At 38.8% G+C, this 21,369-nt stretch overlaps 1 protein-coding gene across 2 annotated transcripts in view; it reads right to left on the reverse strand.

Moving 5' to 3' along the window:
- Window positions 1-21,369, reverse strand: part of ARL3 (ARF like GTPase 3) — a 34,665-nt gene that overhangs the window by 8,283 nt on the left and 5,013 nt on the right. For both annotated transcript variants that reach the window (XM_070945970.1, XM_070945971.1), the window contains exons 2-5: window positions 18,147-18,290; window positions 16,596-16,712; window positions 5,850-5,900; window positions 4,346-4,531 (exon numbers count right to left, since the gene is read on the reverse strand). In XM_070945970.1, coding sequence (XP_070802071.1) covers window positions 4,346-4,531; window positions 5,850-5,900; window positions 16,596-16,712; window positions 18,147-18,290 — 498 coding nt within the window. The remainder of the gene's footprint in view (window positions 1-4,345; window positions 4,532-5,849; window positions 5,901-16,595; window positions 16,713-18,146; window positions 18,291-21,369) is intronic.

The raw sequence follows: 21,369 nt of genomic DNA on the forward strand, positions 1-21,369 counted from the left end.
TTACAAACATCAGCATGAATTAAACTGATCCTTATTCTGAAGTATTAGGGAGATCCAGATAGTTTGATTGTGTATCTCTCTAGTTGACCTCCTTAAATGGGAAGTACAAAATCTGCTTACAGTAAAAGTCTCTGACTTTAGGAAGCATGATTGGTGTAATGAAAGCTATTTTCTCAGCTATGACAAAGGCTTCTCTTCACTGACACTCCAAAGCATCTTGATTAGAACTTTTAATTGGGTAATCAATGAAAATAAATCAACTTTTTCAAAAGGGTATCAGTACACAATCACAGCAGATTCCAATTGTAATTAATATTTTTAGTTAAGGAAACTCATTTTAAATAATTCAATTCTCTAAATGTGTATAATTTATTCATCACAATATAATCTCAATCATCTTGAAGTCTATAAGCTTTCTGAATTTACACATTATAGTATCACCTAGAAAACTAATTAACCTGACCTCCTAATCACTACATTTGCTACAATATTTATTCTTTTTTCATATTATACCTTAGGGCTATGACAAAGTTTCCCTATTAATGTATTATCCATACTCTTCAGTTCCCTACCCCTGACCCCCAAATCAGCTCTTAACTTCCTGGATACATCCCCTCTCCCATATGACATATGTACTATCCTATCCCATCAACTTCTATATATGGAATCTCTGGGTACTTTCTTAATGTCATGAGTCAGGAGTAAAATATCTAACAGCTCACTTGTACAAATTACAAGTTCGCAAGAAGTTAAGTTCCCTAAGCCCAGTCTGATTTATTTCATAGGTAAACGAATTCAAGATTGCAACACATTTTTGTCTGAGAAGATAGAACTTCAGTTCTTGATACTAAAATCTGATTATAAATTATTAATTGTAAAAGAAAAAATACTGAGGACATGCCAGAATCTCTTTTTAATCAGAACTACAGAAAAGTGTCAGTAATTCCAGAGGGGCATATTCCCAAGAAAAAGAGTAAATGACTGTAACTTAAGTAAATGGAAATATTTTTCCCCCAAAAGATTTACACAACAATATGCATTCTCAGCCTGATTACAACACTAGGCCGGTGTCATGCCGTAGATATAGATCAGTGGTGGGTTTCTACCAATTTGGCCTGGTTCTTGTGACCCGGTAGTGGCAGTGGTGGGAGGCTCTGCCCACCCACCCTGACGTCATCACAGACGCTCTGTGCATGCGCAGAAGGTGCTGCGCATGCGCAGAGGTGCTGCGCACAAGCGAAGCATAGTTCTGAACCGGCAGCGAAGGTAAGTGGAACCCACTACTGGTATAGATGTCAGCCCTTCAAGTGGATCAGATTAGGAATCCAATGCCATATAAACCAATACTATTTTTATAGTAAAGCTATAGTAACAGAATCTTGCAAATCTGAATGCACTTCCCCACTCTCTCCCTTTATTTTTGTGAGAGGGATTTGTGTGTAATTCCTACTGTTACATTCCTGCCCAGGACTCAGGATTCTTTTATCTGTTTATAGATATGAAATAAGAATAGGAAGAAGAGGTGTTCTTTGTATTTTTAGAGAAAATGATAGGGTACTGTGTAAATGAAATTGATTTCTTGTTTAAAGTTTATATACCTATATAAAACTATACATATTTCTGATAGCTCTTAATGGACTTTTGCTGATTAAGAATGAATGATGAGGCTTTATTATTTGTTAACAGATAAAAAGATGAGATATAGAATGAAGAGATTTTTGGCTGAAATGTTAGGGAACATGTTACGTTACTGAAATTGTTTGTACTTTTCTTGATCAAAGAGGAAGTTTTTGAGTGAGTGAAAGAAGGATGATCACACCTAGGTTAATTCTGAAGGAAGAAAATGCTCTAAATTTATATGCAGTTATATGAGAAGCAAATGGTTTTTATATTTAGTCAAATTCCTGTGGGGGAGAAGGCTTAGCTGGAAAGGAAGTAATTCTGCTGACTTATCTTTCTATGAAACTATTTTTAAGCTGCACTGAAAGAAATATCAATATATTTTTACAGTTCACAAATGAAATATTTCAAAAGGCTAGAAATTAAACCTAAAATTAATTTTTCATCTAGTTTTTTTTCAAAAAAATATTTTTACGAGCTTTTAGTATCACTATTCCTGGGTTAAAAGATTGCACAGTAGCTGAATTTTAAGCTTGCTTTAAAATCTAATAAAATATCTTCCATTCCACCAGCCAGATCATCTACAACAGTTTGCTTAGTGACCATTTGGCACTGAAAAAAGTGATTTATGATGGTTTTTCATAACCATCTTATGATTGTTGCAGCACCCCCATGGTCACAGCATCAAAATTCAGACGTTTGGCAACTGACTCATATTTATGACAGTTGCAGTGTCCTGGGGTCACGTGATCGATCACCTTCTGACAAGGAAGTCAATGGGAAAGCCAGATTCACTTAACAACCATGTTACTAACTTAACAACTGTGGCAAGAAGAGTCATAAAATGAAGCAAAAAGAACCGCCTCGCTTAGCAACAGAAATTTTGGGCTCAATTGTGGTTGTAAGACAAGGAGTACCTACATACATAGATATATTATTTCAAATTTTACAGTCTGATATCAAAAAATGTGATACACACAAGAAATGTGGGCAAATATATATATATGCTAAGTTAGAACATTTGGTAGCATTACATCTGTATAGGGCATGTAAGATACATTGGCACCAAAAGAATAATGTCTGCCCTTGGCATGTAGCTTTGATGAAGGCAAAATGCTATGTTGCTTATCTGTCTCAAAGATCTATTCATCGGGCATTTTTGATACAAAAGGGAGTATTTTTTCAGATAAATCAAGCATTTTAAATTAGAAATAAAATATTCCAATATTCTACAAGACATAATGAACAAATGTATTTCCTGTTTAAATTAACTTTGATTTTGGCCTCTGCTAGGTAAAAGATTTATTCACCATATGTTTTCACTGGATCACTTGTTGAAGCTCATATTGTGGATGATGGGAAATGTTTGGAAATTAAGAAAACAAATGCCAAATGAATGTAGCGATATTTATATAAATGATTCATAACTTGGAAAGTGACAAATGTACAAAATACTAGGAATTGGGGACAGAAAACTGTTTATAATGAAGTGAGGCAATAGTCATCTTTTTAACGTTGTTTAGCAGAGAAAACCTGGCCTCAACAATAACAATTCTGTGATTTTTGTCCTGTGACATTATCAAGCATAAATATTAAGATTTATTTTGAGGAACAACCACTCAGCAGATTCAAGATAAGATGAACAGAAACCTGATCTATACAAGTATGTCTTCCTAGGAATAAACTTTGTTGATTATATTAGGATTTAGTTTGATCAAACATGCATAGAGTTAGAATATTATCCTTCATCTTATACCTATTTAATTCTTCAGTTTATGTTGAAAGACTTTAATAGAACCATAATGATTCATAATACATTAAAACAGGGATCAGCAACCCCCGGTCCATGGACCAGCACTGGGCCGTGCAATGCCCGGGATGGATGGGGATTTCTGCCATGCTGCTGGACTGAAGAAAAAGGAAGGTATAGAAAAGGAATGGAAATTGGAATAAGTAAAAGTACTTCCCCAATATCCCAATGGTTTTCTGTTTGTTAATGAATATGTTATGCATATTAATGGAGCTCTAATCGTCAGCTTTTGAAATTGCCTGGTTGTTATGGTCCAGAGTGCATCCCATTATGACTGAATTCTGAAAAGTAACTGAGAAAAAATGGAGCTTCATCTTGCATTTTATATTCCTTTCCAACACATTTTTACTGAGCCCTATTGTTATCAATCTTATTCTTGAACTCTTTGGTGACTCTGCCTAATATAGTAATGCACAAACATAAACACATATCCTTTTAATAGGCCCAAACCAGGATTCTATGTAGAGGGACCACTCACAAATACAGAATGATACATACATACTTACACTGTACATAAATTTACACAATATAATATGTAAAAGCTTATTAAATAATTATTTGTGGCAAAAAGAAATGGCTAAATAAAAACTGGCACAATAAACATATTATCCTTAAAACTAAATTGGAATATAGAATATGTTGTTAAAGGAAGTAAATAATTATGTGAGAACAATCAAACAAGAATGGGGGTGAGATTATTGAAGCAAAAATATGAATTAGTGTGTGATTTGCAGTGGAGAAATCCATCATATATAGAACCTCCCTCTTGCCGAGTGAGTTAAAAATTACATTTCTCTATTATGCATTTGGTTCGTAGCTTACACTGAAAACACAAGAATGCAAAATAAGAGGAATGCCTATCTCTTTCAGATCAGTAGAAAAGCCATTCTGCCAAAATAAACATTGTCTCCTCACCGACACGCCCTCTCCTGTCAGGGCTGAACAAGACTGAATCTGCCAGACTCGATCCCGGATTGTGTGCAAGTTCAGACCCTCTGCAATCTCTGCAGCAGGGGCTGCCGTCAGTAAATCTTGTTTGTTTGCAAATATGAGTACTGGAACGCCACTTAGCTTTTCTTCATCCACCAGCTCTGCTAGTTCCTGAAATCATAAAGACATGTGCAGATTTTTTTATAAAATGAACACGATTTTTTTTTTCCTTAAACAATTCTGGAGAAATATTGTAACATAATACTTTATTGTAGCATTATAGATGCTAGAATATAGAGTCCAGGTATGTAACACAAGCAAGCACTAACACCACAATCTAAAATAAGTTTTTCTAAATTAGTATAGATTAATTGCCTTCAAGGCAACAACAATGGATTGCCCTAGCACTAGACTAGCACTTATGGAACAGCCAAAGTAATATATACAAGCATACTTACAAGCTGAATTTGCCTGTATAGTGGAACAGCTCTTAAAAACAATTCATTTTAGCCTATAAATAGTTCAAATCCTGCAATCCTAAATATAAATTTTAAAGTTTGATCCACTTTATTCATCTCTAATATATGGGTCGTTAATACATCTTTTAAAAAATGTAATCTTCATAAGGCAGTTTTGATTACTAAAAGGAATACTGAACATTCCTGGTCTTTGGGTATTAACTGAATTTCGTTGTATGGGTATACTGTGTATACACGTACAATGACAATAAAATTATTATTATTATTATTATTATTATTATTATTATTATTATTATTATTATTATTTATACTGGGCTCATGCACTCATTATTTATGTACTCATTAAATGAGTACATTGAAGATTAAATACAAACTGATCCTGCAAATATCATTCTAAACTAAATTCACTGTAAGATGATCTTAAAAACACTCCTAAAATTAAAATAATTGTCATTTTTTACTGTGAGGGATAGGAACTTATGATACAGCGTACTCAAATTTTACGTTTTCTGTTAATTGCATAAAAAAGGGAAATAAATGGAATGCAAAATGATAATTAGCATTTCAAAGAGGAGCATACACTTTGGGTAGTTGGATCCAGCTGGAAAAGTGTTATAATTATCAAAGGATAATAGCCTAATACTTCAAATCAATGCTCGATATAACATGGAGACCTTACATAATTCAATTGATGTGATCACTGTATCATAAATCAGAATTTACCAACCACTGCATTAAATTATCAGGAAAATCTTCATATTTTAAAGATGGTACAACAGAGTCTATATAATTCAGATCTGAGTGCAAAAAATAAAAATTATTTGGGTTAAACTTGTGAAAATTGAAAGGGGACTTTAAAAAATAATTTCCCTGTTTTCAGCTAATTACCAACTTTGACAGAAAGCTGCAACTTAAACGAAACTCCATTTTTATTACTGTAAGTTCCACCTCAAAATCTGAAAAAAATCATCGTGCTATATCCCTATTTTCAAAAGCTGTGACATACTTACTTGACCAGTTTCTTCAAATCTTTTTCTATCAGCACTATCAATGACATATATCTAGAAAGCAAATAAGGAAAACAGGCTTAAAAATTCAACAGTACGATGCCATTTCACAGACAGTATATCTGTAATAACAAGTTTTTGCAATAATAATCTCTCAAAAGTAAGTAATTAATGCCTGTTGAAATTAATGGAACTTGAAATAGGGCAAAAAATCAGTCCAGGATAAAATTGTCAGCCCTTTTTAAAGTATTTTATAACACTTTTTTCAGCTGTGAGAAGTATCTGAAAAAGCACAGAATTCTCAGAGTGAAAGACTGTAGCTTGGCAATATTAGGTATAGGGAGAAAAAATATACAGGGTTTTGCTTAATAAGTGATAATTTACCAATGTACCTGTAATCACAAGTTGTGATTACTGGTACCTCACAACCCATTCTTTTTGCACCTTGGCTTCTGGCCTCCTTTACTTTTTTTGCCTCTCTGAATAACTGGGCCTTGGGGGGTAAGAAAAAATGAGTGCATAAACCTCTGACTCCTGGTGTATATGACTGCAATCTAGTAGAATTGAGCCCCTATTTTAACCACCACAAAGCATTTAAATGAAGTCTTTCCAATTGTAAGTTAGGATCTCAAGACAGACAACTCTATTACAAACAATCATGTCTTAAGATGAGAGATAAATGAGAGCCTATACACCCACATCTTCCTGGTATAAAAATAGGAGCACTACATTCTGTTTTTTTTCAGATTGGGAAACTACAGTTACTAATTTAAGAACAAATCAGAATTCATAGTTTAGGATTCTGGCTTTCTCTAAAGCTATAAAGTGCTTTGTCCCAGTTCAAAGTTAAAGGAAGGGAGGAAGATGATGATGATGGGAATGGTTATGATGAACTGAATGAAGACTAGTATATTTAAGACTGTTATGTATGAAAAAGCAAATGGCTTGAGTTTGTGGACAGTTTCATTCAAATGTTGGTTATTGTCCAAACTAAGCTAATATAATCCTTTGAAATGTATCCTGGACATCAAGCTTGACAATTTTGTCATTCTAGGATGTTTAGTAGTTGCATAACTGGTCATGGGAGCAATTTACATACATCATCCCAAAGACAACATTTATAATAATGACATGCTTTTATAGTCCTGATGAAACATTGGATTAAGCTTCAAGAGACAGCTATGTTTGCAGAACCACTCACAAGATCCCTGGAGCATCTGACTGTCTCTAGGACTTCTGATCTAAGCTTAACTTATGAGAAGCACCTCACTAGAACTTGAGAAGGCAGACCTAATGCCAACATCACAATGAACAACATTGCATCAAGCAGAATACGTATACATTATCAAGTCCCTACTTCCATATCTAGAAGGTGCCAAGCAGCTGCAGGTGTACGTCTGAATATGCAATCATTCAAATATACACACCTTTATTTGTGCATAGCTTCCAAATAGCACAGGTGTGGGAGACTGAAGTATCTCCCATTCAAACACACCTGCGTGTTTATGAATGTGCAATCACTTCATGTGTTAAAAATATTCTTGGAGGGGCCTCTCACTTGCACAATCTTCTTCAACTCTGAGCCAAAACAGACTTCTTAGCTAGCATGCTGTCTGTTTACAAAAATTCCTTCAAGGCAAACCAAGCTATCATAATGTAGCCCCTAATCCAGCTTTCCCTTTACTATAATAGTGGGTTAAAATGGAATAGCACAAGAAACTATGCCTTTGGATTTAAAATCTCAATATGAAGGATGTTTGGATAAATCGTTTTTTAAAGAAAATTGTTATGTGTAAAAACTGATTTTATATGAATTTTCTCACTGTGCTTGTGTGTGAGCAATGTCAGTTTTCTTTTTGAACTTCTTAGATTGAAGGAATTTAAAGTAACACATTTCTTTGCTTTATAATAGCTGTAAAAAATCAATACCTAATTAAAACCTTTATAGGATAATTAAACTTGCCAAGATACAATATATATTGTTAATCACATGCTATTTTGTCCACATAGAATCTTAGCATCTATTACTCAAGTTACAGCCATACTTTACTTGAATAGATCATTCATATGAATCACCCACCTATTGGATGGGAATATATTCATTTCATTGCTGATAATTTACCAAAAAGTAACATCCTAAATGGAAAGATAAACTTGTACGGAATCTACATAACATCAGCAATCAATTTCTTTTGTGATCTAGAAAGTCTTTCTGTGAAATCAAAAAATTCTTCAGGCAGCTTTCTTCAGCATTAATGCTAGTACCAAGTTGAAAACTTTTATTCATCAAAAAACTGTCTCCATTTTTACATCTATTTTATATTTAGTTGTTTGGACTATCCCAACTGCTCTTCTTTTGTACATGTTTGAATATTTTAATCGATGGCTTCCTTTTTCCAAACGATTTTGATATATTTAATTGAAAATACCGTATTTTCCGGCGTATAAGACGACCGGGCGTATAAGACGACCCCCTACTTTTCCTGTTAAAATATAGGGTTTGGGCTATACTCGCCGTATAAGACTACCCCTCTTCCAACGCACACCAAATAAAAATTAAAAAAACATCAACTGGCTCACCCACAATGTAAAAGCAGCTGTGCTAGACCCAAAATGGCCCCTGAAACAAGCAGGAACCTCACACAGCCCCAAAAAGCCCCAAAAAACAACTTTCACGCTTTACACACACAACACAACACAACACAACACAACACAACACAACTGGCTCATCCACAATGTAAAAGTAGCTGTGCTAGACCCAAAATGGCCCCTGCAACAAGCAGGAACTTCACACAGCCACAAAAAGCCCAAAAACCCAACTTTCACACTTTACACACACAAAATTCCACATACAGCTTTGTGAGATTTTGTGTGTTTGTGTAGTTAGAGTGAAACACTACAGAAACACACTAAATCTCAGAAAGCTGCACAAATATTATTTTATTTTATTTTTATTTTTATATGAAAGCTAAATTTAAACTTCCTAAACTTTAAATGGCTAGGTCTAAAAAAGAACTAAAAAAAACCCCAATTAACTTTTTTTTTTTTAAAGATCCCAAAGGGGAAAAAAACTTACGGTACCCAATAGAACAGGGGTCTCCAACCTTGGCAACTTTATGACTTGTAGACTTCAACTCCCAAAATTCCTCTGCCAGCTTTGTTTCTGGGAGTTGAAGTCGCTTGCTGATGGAATGGATTCAGGCAAGCGAAGCAAGGCAAGCAACTAAGGCAGTGGTTCTCAACCTTCCTAATGCTGCGACCCTTTAATACAGTTCCTCATGTTGTGGTGACCCCCAACGATAAAGTTATTCCTAAAACCATCAAAAATATGTGTTTTCCGATGGTCTTAGGCCAGGGGTCCCCAACCTTTTGGACCTCAGGGACCACCAACTTCATAATTTTAAATTTCGCAGACCACTAATACGAATCCAGTGCCCCGCTTGCTGAAGCACCTGGACTCCCAGTACGGGATGGGGTCCTTCAGGCACTCTCCATCCTCTCTGTGTCTCTCTCTCTCTCTGTCTCCCACTCTTTCTCTCTCATTCTCTCTTTCTCTCTCTCTCATTTTCGCTTTCTCTCTCTCTCCCTCTCTTTCTTTCTCTCCCACTCTTTCTCATTCTCTCTTTCTCTCTCCCCCCTCTCTCATTCTCTTTCTCTCTCCCACTCTTTCTCATTCTTTCTTTCCCCCACTCTTTCCCTTTCTCTCCCCTCTTTCTCATTCTTTCTCTCTCTCCCACTCTTTCTCTCTCATTCTCTTTCTCCCCCCTTTCTCTCTTTCTCCCACTCTCTTTCTCTCTTTCTCCCCCCCACTCTCTCTCATTCTCTCTTTCTCTCTGTCCCCCTTTCTCTCCCCCCCACTTTCTCTTTCTCCCTCCCCCTCTTTCTCTTTCTCTCTCTCCCACTCTTTCTCTCTCATTCTCTTTCTCTCTCCCCCTCTTTCTCTCTCTCCCCACTCTCTCCCTCTCATTCTGATTCTCTCATTCTGATTCTCTTTCATTTTCTCTCCCTCTCTCTCATTCTCTCTCTGATTCTTTGGTTCTCTTTGATTCTGTCTCTTTCTCTGTCTCTCATTCTCTCTCTCTCACTCTCTCTCTCTGATTCTCTCTGTCTCTTTCTCTCATTCTCTTTCATTCTGTCTTTCTCTCTCTTTCATTCTTTGTCTCTTTCTGTCTCATTCTGATTCTCTCTCTCTCATTCTCTCTTTCATTCTTTGTCTCTTTCTCTCTCTGTCTCATTCTGATTCTCTCTCTCATTCTCTCTTTCATTCTTTGTCTCTTTCTCTCTCTGTCTCATTCTGATTCTCTCTCTTTCTCTCTCTTTCTCTCTCTCTCTCATCTCATGGGCCAGCCAGTGTCTTGGGGCTGAGAGGAAGTCAAGCATCTCCCTGAGAGACTGAGGGCCGGAAGAAGTGTGGGAGCGAAGCACTACTTGAACTTGTGCGGCATGAGCATTCGCCTTGGTATATTTGCGCCAGCCGATGGCCAAGGCAGCCCTCATCTGTCTGCTGAAAGTGCAGCATCAGGATTCTGCCTTGCTATATTTGCGGCGCAAGGCAGCCTTTGTTTCCTGCTGCTTGGGACTCAGAGCGGTAAATAGCGTCTGATCCGGAGAGCAGCTGGATTTTGCTCTCTAATCCGGATGCCAGATCGGCCCCCTGAAAACTCTCGTCTCTCAAGGAGCGCTCCCTGAAGCGGGGCTGGAAACTTTGGTTGGACTGCTTGAGAGAGGAGAGCTTGCAGGGGGGCGATCTGGTGTCTGCAACAGAGAGCGGCATCCGGCTTTTTCTCTCCGCTGTAAGAGCGCTGTAAGAGCGGCAGCCCTCATCTCCTAATGCTTGGGACTGCAAAATCCAGCTGCTCCCCGGACCAGTCACCATTTACCGCTCCGAGTCCCAAACATTAGGAGATGAGGGCTGCCGCTCTTACAGCGCTCTTATAGCGGAGAGAAAAAGCTGGATGCCGCTCTCCGTTGCAGACACCAGATCGCCCCCCTGCAAGCTCTCCTCTCTCAAGCAGTCCAACCAAAGTTTCCAGCCCCGCTTCAGGGAGCGCTCCTCGAGAGACGAGAGTTTGCAGGGGGCCGATTTGGCATCCGGATTAGAGAGCAAAATCCAGCAGCTCTCCGGATCAGACGCCATTTACCACTCTGAGTCCCAGGCAGCAGGAAACAAAGGCTGCCTTGCGCCACTCCTGACACAAATATACCAAGGCGGAATGCTGTTGCCGTACAAATGAAAGTAGTGCTTCACTCCCACAGCTTCCAGCCATCGCAAACGCCGCTTCTTCCCGCTTCTGCCGCCCCCTCCCCCACCGCCACAACAGCACCATTCATTCCGGATGGCGAGGGTTGCGCTCGTTTTTCTGTATTGCACCACCATCAAAACCCCTGTGAAAGGGTTGTTTGACCCCCAACCACTGAGCTAAGGTAAGCAAGCCAGGAAAATGCGCTGCGCACTCCCACCCTTTGCCTGCGAGCCCGGACGCTGATCCGGATGGCTGCAGAAGGAACTGGGCACCGGCTGTCATGTCTTTTCTGCTGTGCGGGGTTCGGCACCTGGGCTCCCGGGGTTTAAGCCCCTGGGCCAGCCCGTGCTGCTCCAGGATGTTAGCTTCGGGCTCCTTGGAATCGCTGCCGGGTGGTTCTTCCCGTTGGGGCGATGGTGGGTGGCTGCGAGCCTGGAAGAGGTGGTGAAATGCAGAGCAATACCTCGTGGGGAAGGAGTCCGCCGTGGCTCCCGCAATCCAAGCGACGCTGATCGCTGCCGAACCCCGCACAGCAGAAAAGACATGACAGCCGGTGCCCAGTTCCTTCTGCAGCCATCCGGATCAGCGTCCGGGCTCGCAGGCAAAGGGTGGGAGTGCGCAGCGCATTTTCCTGGCTTGGCGCCGATCCGGACGACTGCAGAACGAACTGGGCACCGGCTGTCATGTCTTTTCTGCTGTGCGGGGTTCGGCACCTGGGCTCCCGGGGTTTAAGCCTCTGGGCCAGCCCGTGCTGCTCCAGGATGTTCGCTTCGGGCTCCTTGGAATCGCTGCCGGGCGGTTCTTCCCGTTGGGGCGATGGTGGGTGGCAGCGATCGGCGTCGATCGCTGCGCACTCCCACCCTTCGCCTGCGAGCCCAGGTGCCGATCCGCTTGGACTGCGGGAGCCACGGCGGTGCTGGCCAGGCTGGGTCTGGTGCGGTGGGCGGAGATGAAGGAGCAGCCTCGGCGGCAGCAGCAACAGCAATTACAACGGGAAAAGCCATGGGGAAAGGAGGACGAGGAAGATCTGGCAAGGCGGTGCGAGCACTTCATGGCTCCTCCGGTGAGCGGATTGCGAGAGCTGTGCGACTGGGGCGGAGACATGCGAAGTCGCATGGAGCTTCTCATAATGGAGACTCAGAGCCAGGTGTGCAAGGCGCTGGCCCAGGTCGACCGCGCCGCCGCTTTCACCGTGGACTGCTGGGAAAGGAAGGAAGGTGACCCGAATTCCGGGGTTGAGTGGGGACGCGTTCCTTTCTCGTGGGCCGCGCACTGCCTGGCACCTCTTGTAGGTTGGAACTAATTCGGAGTACAGCTTCCCCTCAATGTTGCCGGTGCTCCCAAAGTGTCATCGGTCAGCGCCAGCAACTCAGATTCGGGTACCCGGCGTATAAGACGACCCCCGACTTTTGAGATGATTTTCCTGGGTTAAAAAGTCGTCTTATACGCCGGAAAATACGGTAGTATAAATATCAGCAATTATTCTAAAATTTACCTTCACTATGGTTCAAAAATCCAACTAATTGAAATGATACAATATTACAGCTCCAGACTGAGGTTGTTAGTCACTGCTCCACTAACAGCCCTTTTGGTTATAAACTCCCTACAGCAAAATATTAACTCTAAGTTGAAACCAATGGGCAAGGATACAAGCATTAATATTCCCAAGGGGGATGGGAGCAAATCGACAACACAAGAATAAATTCTGCTGCAATCAGGCTGGTACTGCCAGCAAAACTCTAATATTGGCAAACTGCTGCTAGCAGAAATTACAAAGTAGAGGGCAGCAACTCATTTATCTACTCCATTTCTCATATGATTTCAGGCAATCTAGAGTCCATGGATTTACATTTGACAACCTTGCTGCCGCTAGAATATTCAGCCTGTATTTTTAGCATTACATTTTCCAGAGAGGTAGTTAGGTTTGTTGGCTATAATTGGAATCAACTCCCCCTGGGGCTCCGGTTGGCCCCTGACCTTCGCACTTTCCGCCGCGAATTAAAAACATGGCTGTTCAAATTGCCCAGCATGGACTGATGGGATTTGGATTATTTTAATATGTTTAACATGTGTTTAATATGTATTTTAACATGTTTTATATGGTTTGATTTTAATTGTTGTGAGCCGCCCTGAGTCCTATGGAGATAGGGAGGCATACAAATCAAATAAACAACAACAACAATAATAATAATAATTAAAATATGTGACTCAAGGAATTTAAAAACCTGTATATTTATTACAGTAAAGCCTTTATTGTTATACTTAATTTCATCAGATGCATAAAGCTTTATTCTGAGTGAAGATTGTACAAATATTAGTATCTGGAAGGAATAATAAAGAGTATATCTGAGAAAAATAAAAATCAGGACATGCCAATAATGGTACTTACCTCTTAAAAATGACGATTAAAAAAAACAATGTTTGGCTGTGATATCAGATATGCTTGCCTTGGTGAATTGATCTACACATACAGTTTAAAAACAACTTTTTTTGCCCATTATTATGATATTGTAATTAGACATTTTCACCTGAACCCAGATGAAAGCATGGCTTACTTTATATTACCATATTCAGCCACAATTATATGTAATGCATGAATTTGGATCTGTGGCTCTCCTAGTACCCACAGGAGGCACTTTCCACTGAACAAAGAAATGGGTTAGTAGAAGGATGTGAAATCGAGCTATCTCAGGAATACCATTTCCACTAGTCTAGCTTTCATGTCACCATCATTAAGAAATTACTTGAAATCAAAGAGGGCATTACGAAAGATTCAGTTGTCTCTGATTTGGGGACAGTGGCACCAGCCCCAGTTGGCAACTTAATTTTATTATGAAAATAATAAAGTTATTTAAAATAAAGTAATGAAAAAAGATCAGAAAGCAGCAAGTTGGCTTGAGCATCTGGCCATAGAAAGAATAGTGTTGAAATGGTTTACTTGATTTATGGGATTACTGGCAGGTTAGTCCACTATTAATGCTGAATTAAATTCAGTCTTCATTTTATGAATATGGCTTTTGTTTATGTTTATTCCATGGTAACAGAACACAATCTCTTAATTGCAGCTGAACTAAGCATAAACTAGTTTCGCTACTCCCTTTGTTAGACTCTTAACATCTATCGTCTGGTCTCACTGGATTTCCCCACCCCTCCCCACTGAATTATCAGAGAATTCTGTTTGTGCTGCTGCTGCTGTTTTACAAAAGAAAAATGTTCACCTCACTGTGACACTGATATACCTGTATTAACTGGAATGTCTCTGCAGCAACATATTGTCCTGATAAGATCTGAACCATTCTTGGAAGTTTATGAGCTCTCCATTCAGGCCTCCTTTTCACCAGGGTACAGAGTTGATTTGGTTTTATAACTGGCAAACTTCTCTGCATTACTCTCCATTCTTGCTTAGAAATTTTTGTTCGTAGAAAGTCTGACTTTAAACTTTCTAGAGTAGCTATAGATTGCTATTGTTACCCTTTGTTACAAATCCCCATAAGTCAAACTTATGGTAATTTGTAACAAAGAAATGTTCTGGTAGTTTTCTGCTTTTCTGGTTCCAGGTTTCCTCTTAAACAACCATTCACTAAAGTACAGTTTGAAATAACAACTGCCTTAGAAAGGATGTTTATGACTTGTAAAGCTCTTCTGATCAATGCAAAATACTGAATCCCCCTTCCCCTTCCCCCTCCCAGTCACATGATCGTGATCTGGGTGTTTGGCAACTTGTTTGCACCTACAATTGGTTGCCAAGTGCCCTGCAATCATGTGATCATTTGTGATCTTCTCTGCCAGCTTCCCCAGAAGTCACTGGGGAAGCTGGCAGGGAAGATTGAAAGCTGCTGTCATTTGCCGAGAGGACTCATCTCTCTGGGAGCTGGCTGAACGAACTTCCTGTCAAAAGATTTCAGCTCCGTGCAAGCAGATACACAGCTGAAATCTATCTCTCCATGCCTATGCAGCACCTGCGGAACTGGAGGAAAATTTGATTTTTAGCTCTGTAACTGCTGCCAAAATCCAAGCAGACATGTGTCTGAAATTCTTCTCTTCCTGAAACTCTGTCCCGGTAGAGCTGCAGGAAGCATCATATCTGCAGAGCTGCAAACCGCTCTATGCCTGTGGAGTTGCAGGGAGAAACGATTTTTAGCTCCATGTGTGCTTGGATTTTGGCTGCTGAAATCCAAATAGGCAAGGGGCTGAAATCCTTCTCTCCCACAGTTCTGCAGGCACAGAACTGCAGGGAGCACCATGCCTGCAGAGCTACTGGGAGTTTCATGTCTATGGAGCTGCAGGGAGAGAAAGATTATTAGTTCTATCCCTGCTTGGATTTTTGCTGCCAGTAAAGATAAATGGGTTGCTTTGCACACAGTGGTATGACAGGGAGCAAGCAGAGCAAGCTAAGGCCTCCCAGGCCTGGCAGGCAGTAGGCAGAGGCCTCCTGGGCCTGGTAGGGCAGGGAGCAGTCCAAGATGTCCTGAGCAATAGCAGCCTTGCATCCCATTTCCACAACTGGAAGATCTAGGATTGCAATCACCGAGTGAAGCACAGTCACATGAAATCTCGCTTAATAATGGCTTCACTCAACAACCGAGATGCTGGTCCCAATTGTGGTTGTTAAGTAAGGACTACCTGTATGTTTTCTATAATAAATACATACAGTAGGTGGTCTCTTCCTCACTGGATATTACTTTGCGCATTATGCATGTTTTATGCAGTAGTGAATCAATGAGCAACTTTGTAACTGATGGTAACTTCTCCTCTTAATATTCAGGAAGATATGGACTATCTGCCAGGTCCCAAGAATAATATGGGCTGTCTGCCACACCAACTTTGGATTCTCCTGCTATTCTGGTTCTGTGAATATTTAGTTTTCTATCTAAATTAAGTACTACTGGATTTTTATAGCAAGATATTAGGAATGCCACAAGAAACTAGAATGCAAGAAACTATTTCTTGGCCTCAATTTGTCATCTGTATGTTGCCTTATTTTAAAGAGCTGTTGTCACAAACATTACCATAATACCGTAATTAACACAAATCTGAGAACATTGAGTGAGTGGCATGTGGTGGTGGTGGTGGAAGGAAGTTCCCAAATGTGATGTGAAAAAGGTACCAAAATGGGAACATGTTCCTTAAAATGTTCCTTCCCTACATGAAATTCAGTTGTCTATTGGAAATATTTCATCTCTGTTTTACATAGCATTCAAGAAAAAATATGGGTATGAATGAAAAGATTCCACATCGTAACTCGATTCATTCTTTTCAATCAGAAATATCATATAATTTCAAACAAAGCAATATCAAATGAAACTATCAGGTAGCACACGGCTGAGTTAAAGTAGTTAAAAATAAAAAGGTTTTAAAGATTTCATAAATTGACATATGCATACTTGCTTTGCAAAATGCACCTCCTGTCTACTACAAAATAAATGAAGGTATTTAGTAGCAACATATCTTAAATTTAAAGTCTCTTGTGTTATTTAATATACCATACAATGTATCCAATGCTTACCAGGATATCAGTGTTCTCAAAATAATTTCTCCAATATGGCCTGATTTTCCTTTGTCCACCAATATCCCACACATTCAACTTGAAACCTTGGGCTTGCACACTTTTAATGTTAAAACCCTATAATAAATAAAGTTAAAAAAAAAACATGAGTGGATACAGTACATGGCTATAGTTTCATTGGCTCACAGCTTATATATCGCAACCCTGGAAAATGTAACAAGATAAAGCCTGTATTGCTATTCAGATGAATTGACTGTAGGCAAGGTGAAGGATATAGTAGTAGCCTTGCCCGAGTCGGGATCTATTTATGTCACAGTTAAAAATATATATGTGGCAGCTTATAACAAGAAAGGAGGGGCACACCGGGAAGTCAAAGAATAAGCAAATAAGGGGAAAACAAAATGCCTCTGTTCTGAAAGCCAAACCCAATGGGCAGGTTAATCAGAAGCAAAACCCTGTACATGACTTCATGTAAGAAGAGTAGAAGCACCAGCTAAATTTCTGAAAGACCCATTTCATTAATTAAAGCTCCAACTGAAAGGGTGTGCAACTAGAAAAACGAGAAGTGGTGCAGAATGGCCACAAGCTGCGGCGCAATACAAGGGATGGGTTCTAAGCGTGGAATCGGAATGGGTTTTGCTTTGAGGCATGGGAGGATTTCATCAGCAACTTCTTACAATCCAGACCCAGCATACAAATCTCCAGCACCACCTGCTGGCATTTCTGAGATGCTCATAATTGGGTATCATTTGAGACTTCGCTTGTGCAAAAAGGAAACAAAAAAATGCCTGAGCTATATTACAGTCTATTCTTTTAATGTATATATTATATACAACACATGCACTCTATATCTGGTAACAGTAACATATGAATAGGGGTAGTATTCAACTTACAACCATTTATTTAGTGACCATTTGAAGTTACCACGGCCCTGAAAAAAGTGTCTTTTCATGCCTACAACAGTTACAGTATCCCCATGGTCAATTGATCAAAATTCAGACCCTTCGCAACAGGTTCATATTTACGATGGTTGCAGTGACTGGGGTCACCTTTTGCAACCTTCTGACCAGCAAAGTCAATGGGGAAACTAGATTCACTTAACAACCGTGTTACTGACTTAACAACCTCAGTAATTCACTTAACAAGTGGCAAGAAAGGTGATAAAATGTGGCAAAACTCACTTCACAACTGTCTCACTTTGCAGCAGACATTTTGAGCTCAATTGTGGTTGTAAGTTGAAGAGTATTGTATATATAGTACCCAACAGTGGATCTAGACCAAAGGCTCTTAACACCGTTGCTCAAAGGTCAGTTTGTAGCCATTTCAAAATCAGAATTAAAATAAGGGATGCTGTCATAATTTTGTAAAACAAATTGTGCCTCTTGAAAGTGATTCATGACTATTTGTACCATCATACCACTGAAATCTGGAAAGGGAGTTGTATGCACATCCAATGTAAATCTATTTTTGGAACTCTTTGCCAAACATCAAGATATAGTCTTATATTTAATCAGGAATATCTGCCATATCAGTAATACCATCTTTCGTTACCTGGGTTGGAGTGATATGGGTGATATCTTCAGATGCCAGTTGTTTCAAAAGTGTGGTTTTGCCTGCATTATCCAATCCCAGGAGCAGGATCCTAACCTCCTGGTCTGGTGCACTCTTCAATTTACGCAGAATTGATAGTAAGCCCTGCCAGTCAAATAGAGAGGAAACTTGCTATTTCAATCATCATCACCAAGACCTATTTTTGGAAAGTACATATGCTATTCCCAATATATACTAAGCACTGCACATTAATAAATTCTACAGTTCCCCCTAATGGATAAGATTAAAAAGAAATAAAGGAATAAAATCTATTCATCAATATCCTATATTATTTTAAAATAAAACAGAGTATTAAGAAAGAACACCAGAAACAAATTTAATATTTAATCATTTATTAAATAAAGGACAAAAAGGAGATTGTTGTATATAGGAAAACTATATACATTTTCTTAATAAAAACAATGCCATATATAACAATCTTGTGCTAAGAAAGTGGAGATTTTGTAAGAGCATTAATATTTGACAAACAAAGGGACTGAGGTGAACAAAGAGAAAACAATTAACATTTTAAAAAGGGTGAAGGTATGAAGAAAGACACTATAAGAGGCTATTTGTATACAGAACCAGAAAACCTGTGACCTGTTAAATCAACCTTTCAGACATATTTCCTTATCATATGCCTCAATGCCTTCAACAACAGAATTTCTAATGTACTGCCTTCACTGGAAAAGATAGGATACATTCAGAGATCTATCTGCCTTGCGAACAGTCCCTGTTGAACTATATAGCAGAGTTAATCAGCAGCACAGGAAAAGGTTCATGATATTTTGTATTATGACATAAACTTTTATGAGCATTTTTATATTATAAAATATTTTATAAAATTTGACAAATTTCAATTCCACAAGAGTAATGGGTCCTGGATTTTAGACACATTCTGTAAGTTAGTCCTTCTGAGGTACCCTGGTTTAAAAATTCAAACATTGTTGCCGTAGGATGCACAGTTTCTCCCAGTTGAAGGTTAGGGAAATGAGAATTTTAGTAGTGTGGTGTGTGTGTGTGCACATATATAGACAACAGAGGAAAATAATGAAGAGAAATGTATCAATATGTGTAATTTATAAATCATGTGACATTGCTAGAAATTATATTTTTAAGTAGACTAAATATTTTGGTTTTGCTTGCAATTTGATCCTTTAAAATCAACTGATACCAACTGAATGGCTAACAATAGAAAAGAGCACGCATTTCAAATATTATAGAACCTTAGACACTAAAAATGAAAATACAAAGAAATGTGTAAGTATTTTTTAAATGACTTTTTAAATTTGATCTTTTTCATGTATGGCTCTAATCTTTCTTTTGAAGCCTACATAAATTGTAATAGAATGTCAGGCAGCAATAGATCATATCACTCTCATTTATTTCATTCCAATCTGAAAGTTACCTGTACCCACTGAGTTTGAGAAAGAAGCTTTGTTGTACATGTGTAGGTAGACCAATAAACCTATCCTTCAAAAAAAAAAAATGCTGAATAAAGCATCTGCAAAACCAGGATTCTAGTCTCCCTTGCAATCAGACTGCTAGCAAACATAGAGGAAAGCCCCTCTGCATCCCATGCTCTCAATGAGTAGAAAAACATTCCTAGAATATCAGCTCCAAAGAGTGGCATTAATAGAACTGATGTCAAGAACAAGAATGGTTTGGGTTGCTTGGTCTCTCAATCAGGATAGCAATCAATTGGTTTACCTACCCATAAGAAAAAAGTCCAGAGAAATTGTGGTTACAGTCCTCCTAGCAGCCAACACAACAACTGAACAACATTACAGAACAGGTACTAAACCTGGTGACCAAGTAGAAGAGTGCAGGCCCACTAGTTAATCAGAGCTGTACACAGCACTGATCCTGTCTGTATCATGTCAAACAACCTCTTCTGTGCATTTTATACTGTCTGCATGAAAGCCTAGTTTCAGCATAACATGGAAAACCTGCTTTCACGTCAATTTGAAAGCCATCTTCCAAATGCTGTAGCCGTGGGTTCACAGTGACATAGGCATGTTATTAACAAGTGGCAAGTAAAACATCTTTGTTCTGGGGCAAAGAAGCCAAGTGGATGGTTTTATGTCACTCCCAACTACTGTCTAACAGTCATTACCTCTCTGAAATTTCATTATCTTTCTCACCTCTCCTTTTACAATTTCTTGTACAAGTACAATTACTTCCCTTCTAAGAACAGTGTCTACATATTCTGTGCCTTTTAAGGGCTCTATTCCAAGCATTTGATGAAGTGAACAATGAAAGCATATGTTTTTTAAAAAAAACATGTGCTAAGGTGTCGAGAATTGCATTTGCTGCATTCTAGCAAATTCTCTAAAAATACTGTGAAATAGTTATATTAATGGAATTAAAATTAAAGGAGTAATATCATTGAAGGCAATCTAATAGCTTTACTAATAGCTACTCTATTTGGAAATAAGTATTGTTAAATGTTTACATAGCTGCATCCAAAATAATAAGAATATTTTTTCCTAAATACTAACATAATACATAACAGCACTTTCCATCTCTTTTCAGGACTCTCGGGCTTTTCATTCTTATCCTTGATCTGTTGATTGGTTTCCTAGCTAGCATCAGTGCCAGAACATTAACTGATCCTGCTATTCTTATCCTAAGACTGTGACATCATAATGGAAGGAACTACTAACCACTCTTCTAAGTGGTAAATCTTTTCACTACAATTTCTTAGTGAAACATCTTCCAGACTTTACAAAAGCTGTCTGTTCTATGTAGAATTGTGCAGAAAAAGGTTAGCAACAAGATCTAGCTGAGCTGAGGTGTGTCTCTGATTCTGGATTGATCTTTATTTCATTACCTTCTACCATTTTAATTCTGCCACTTGATTTGATCCTGACTTCTTCAATATGGACCCTAGTTTGCTTTGGACTATTATTACACTTCAGCCTTATTGCTTAGCTAAGGCACTATTTAGATTTTAGGAACTTTAAATATATAAGAAGTTCCATTCTCTAACATTTGAAAATCTATTTCAGTCTTTTTTACAGCAGGAATGCAGAGGCAGACAAGCAGAAACAAGAAGCTTGAAAACAATTTTGCAGAGCTATGAATGCAAATTAATAATTGAAGTTTATATACATTCAGCTTGGGAAAGGCACTAATGGGGGGGGGAATCAAATTGAAAGCATATACTGTATATGTTTTCCCC

Source organism: Pituophis catenifer, unplaced genomic scaffold (assembly GCF_029215685.1).
Source record: "Pituophis catenifer annectens isolate HBS135680 unplaced genomic scaffold, rPitCat1.0.hap2 SCAF_6, whole genome shotgun sequence".
Taxonomy (NCBI): Eukaryota; Metazoa; Chordata; class Lepidosauria; order Squamata; family Colubridae; genus Pituophis; species Pituophis catenifer.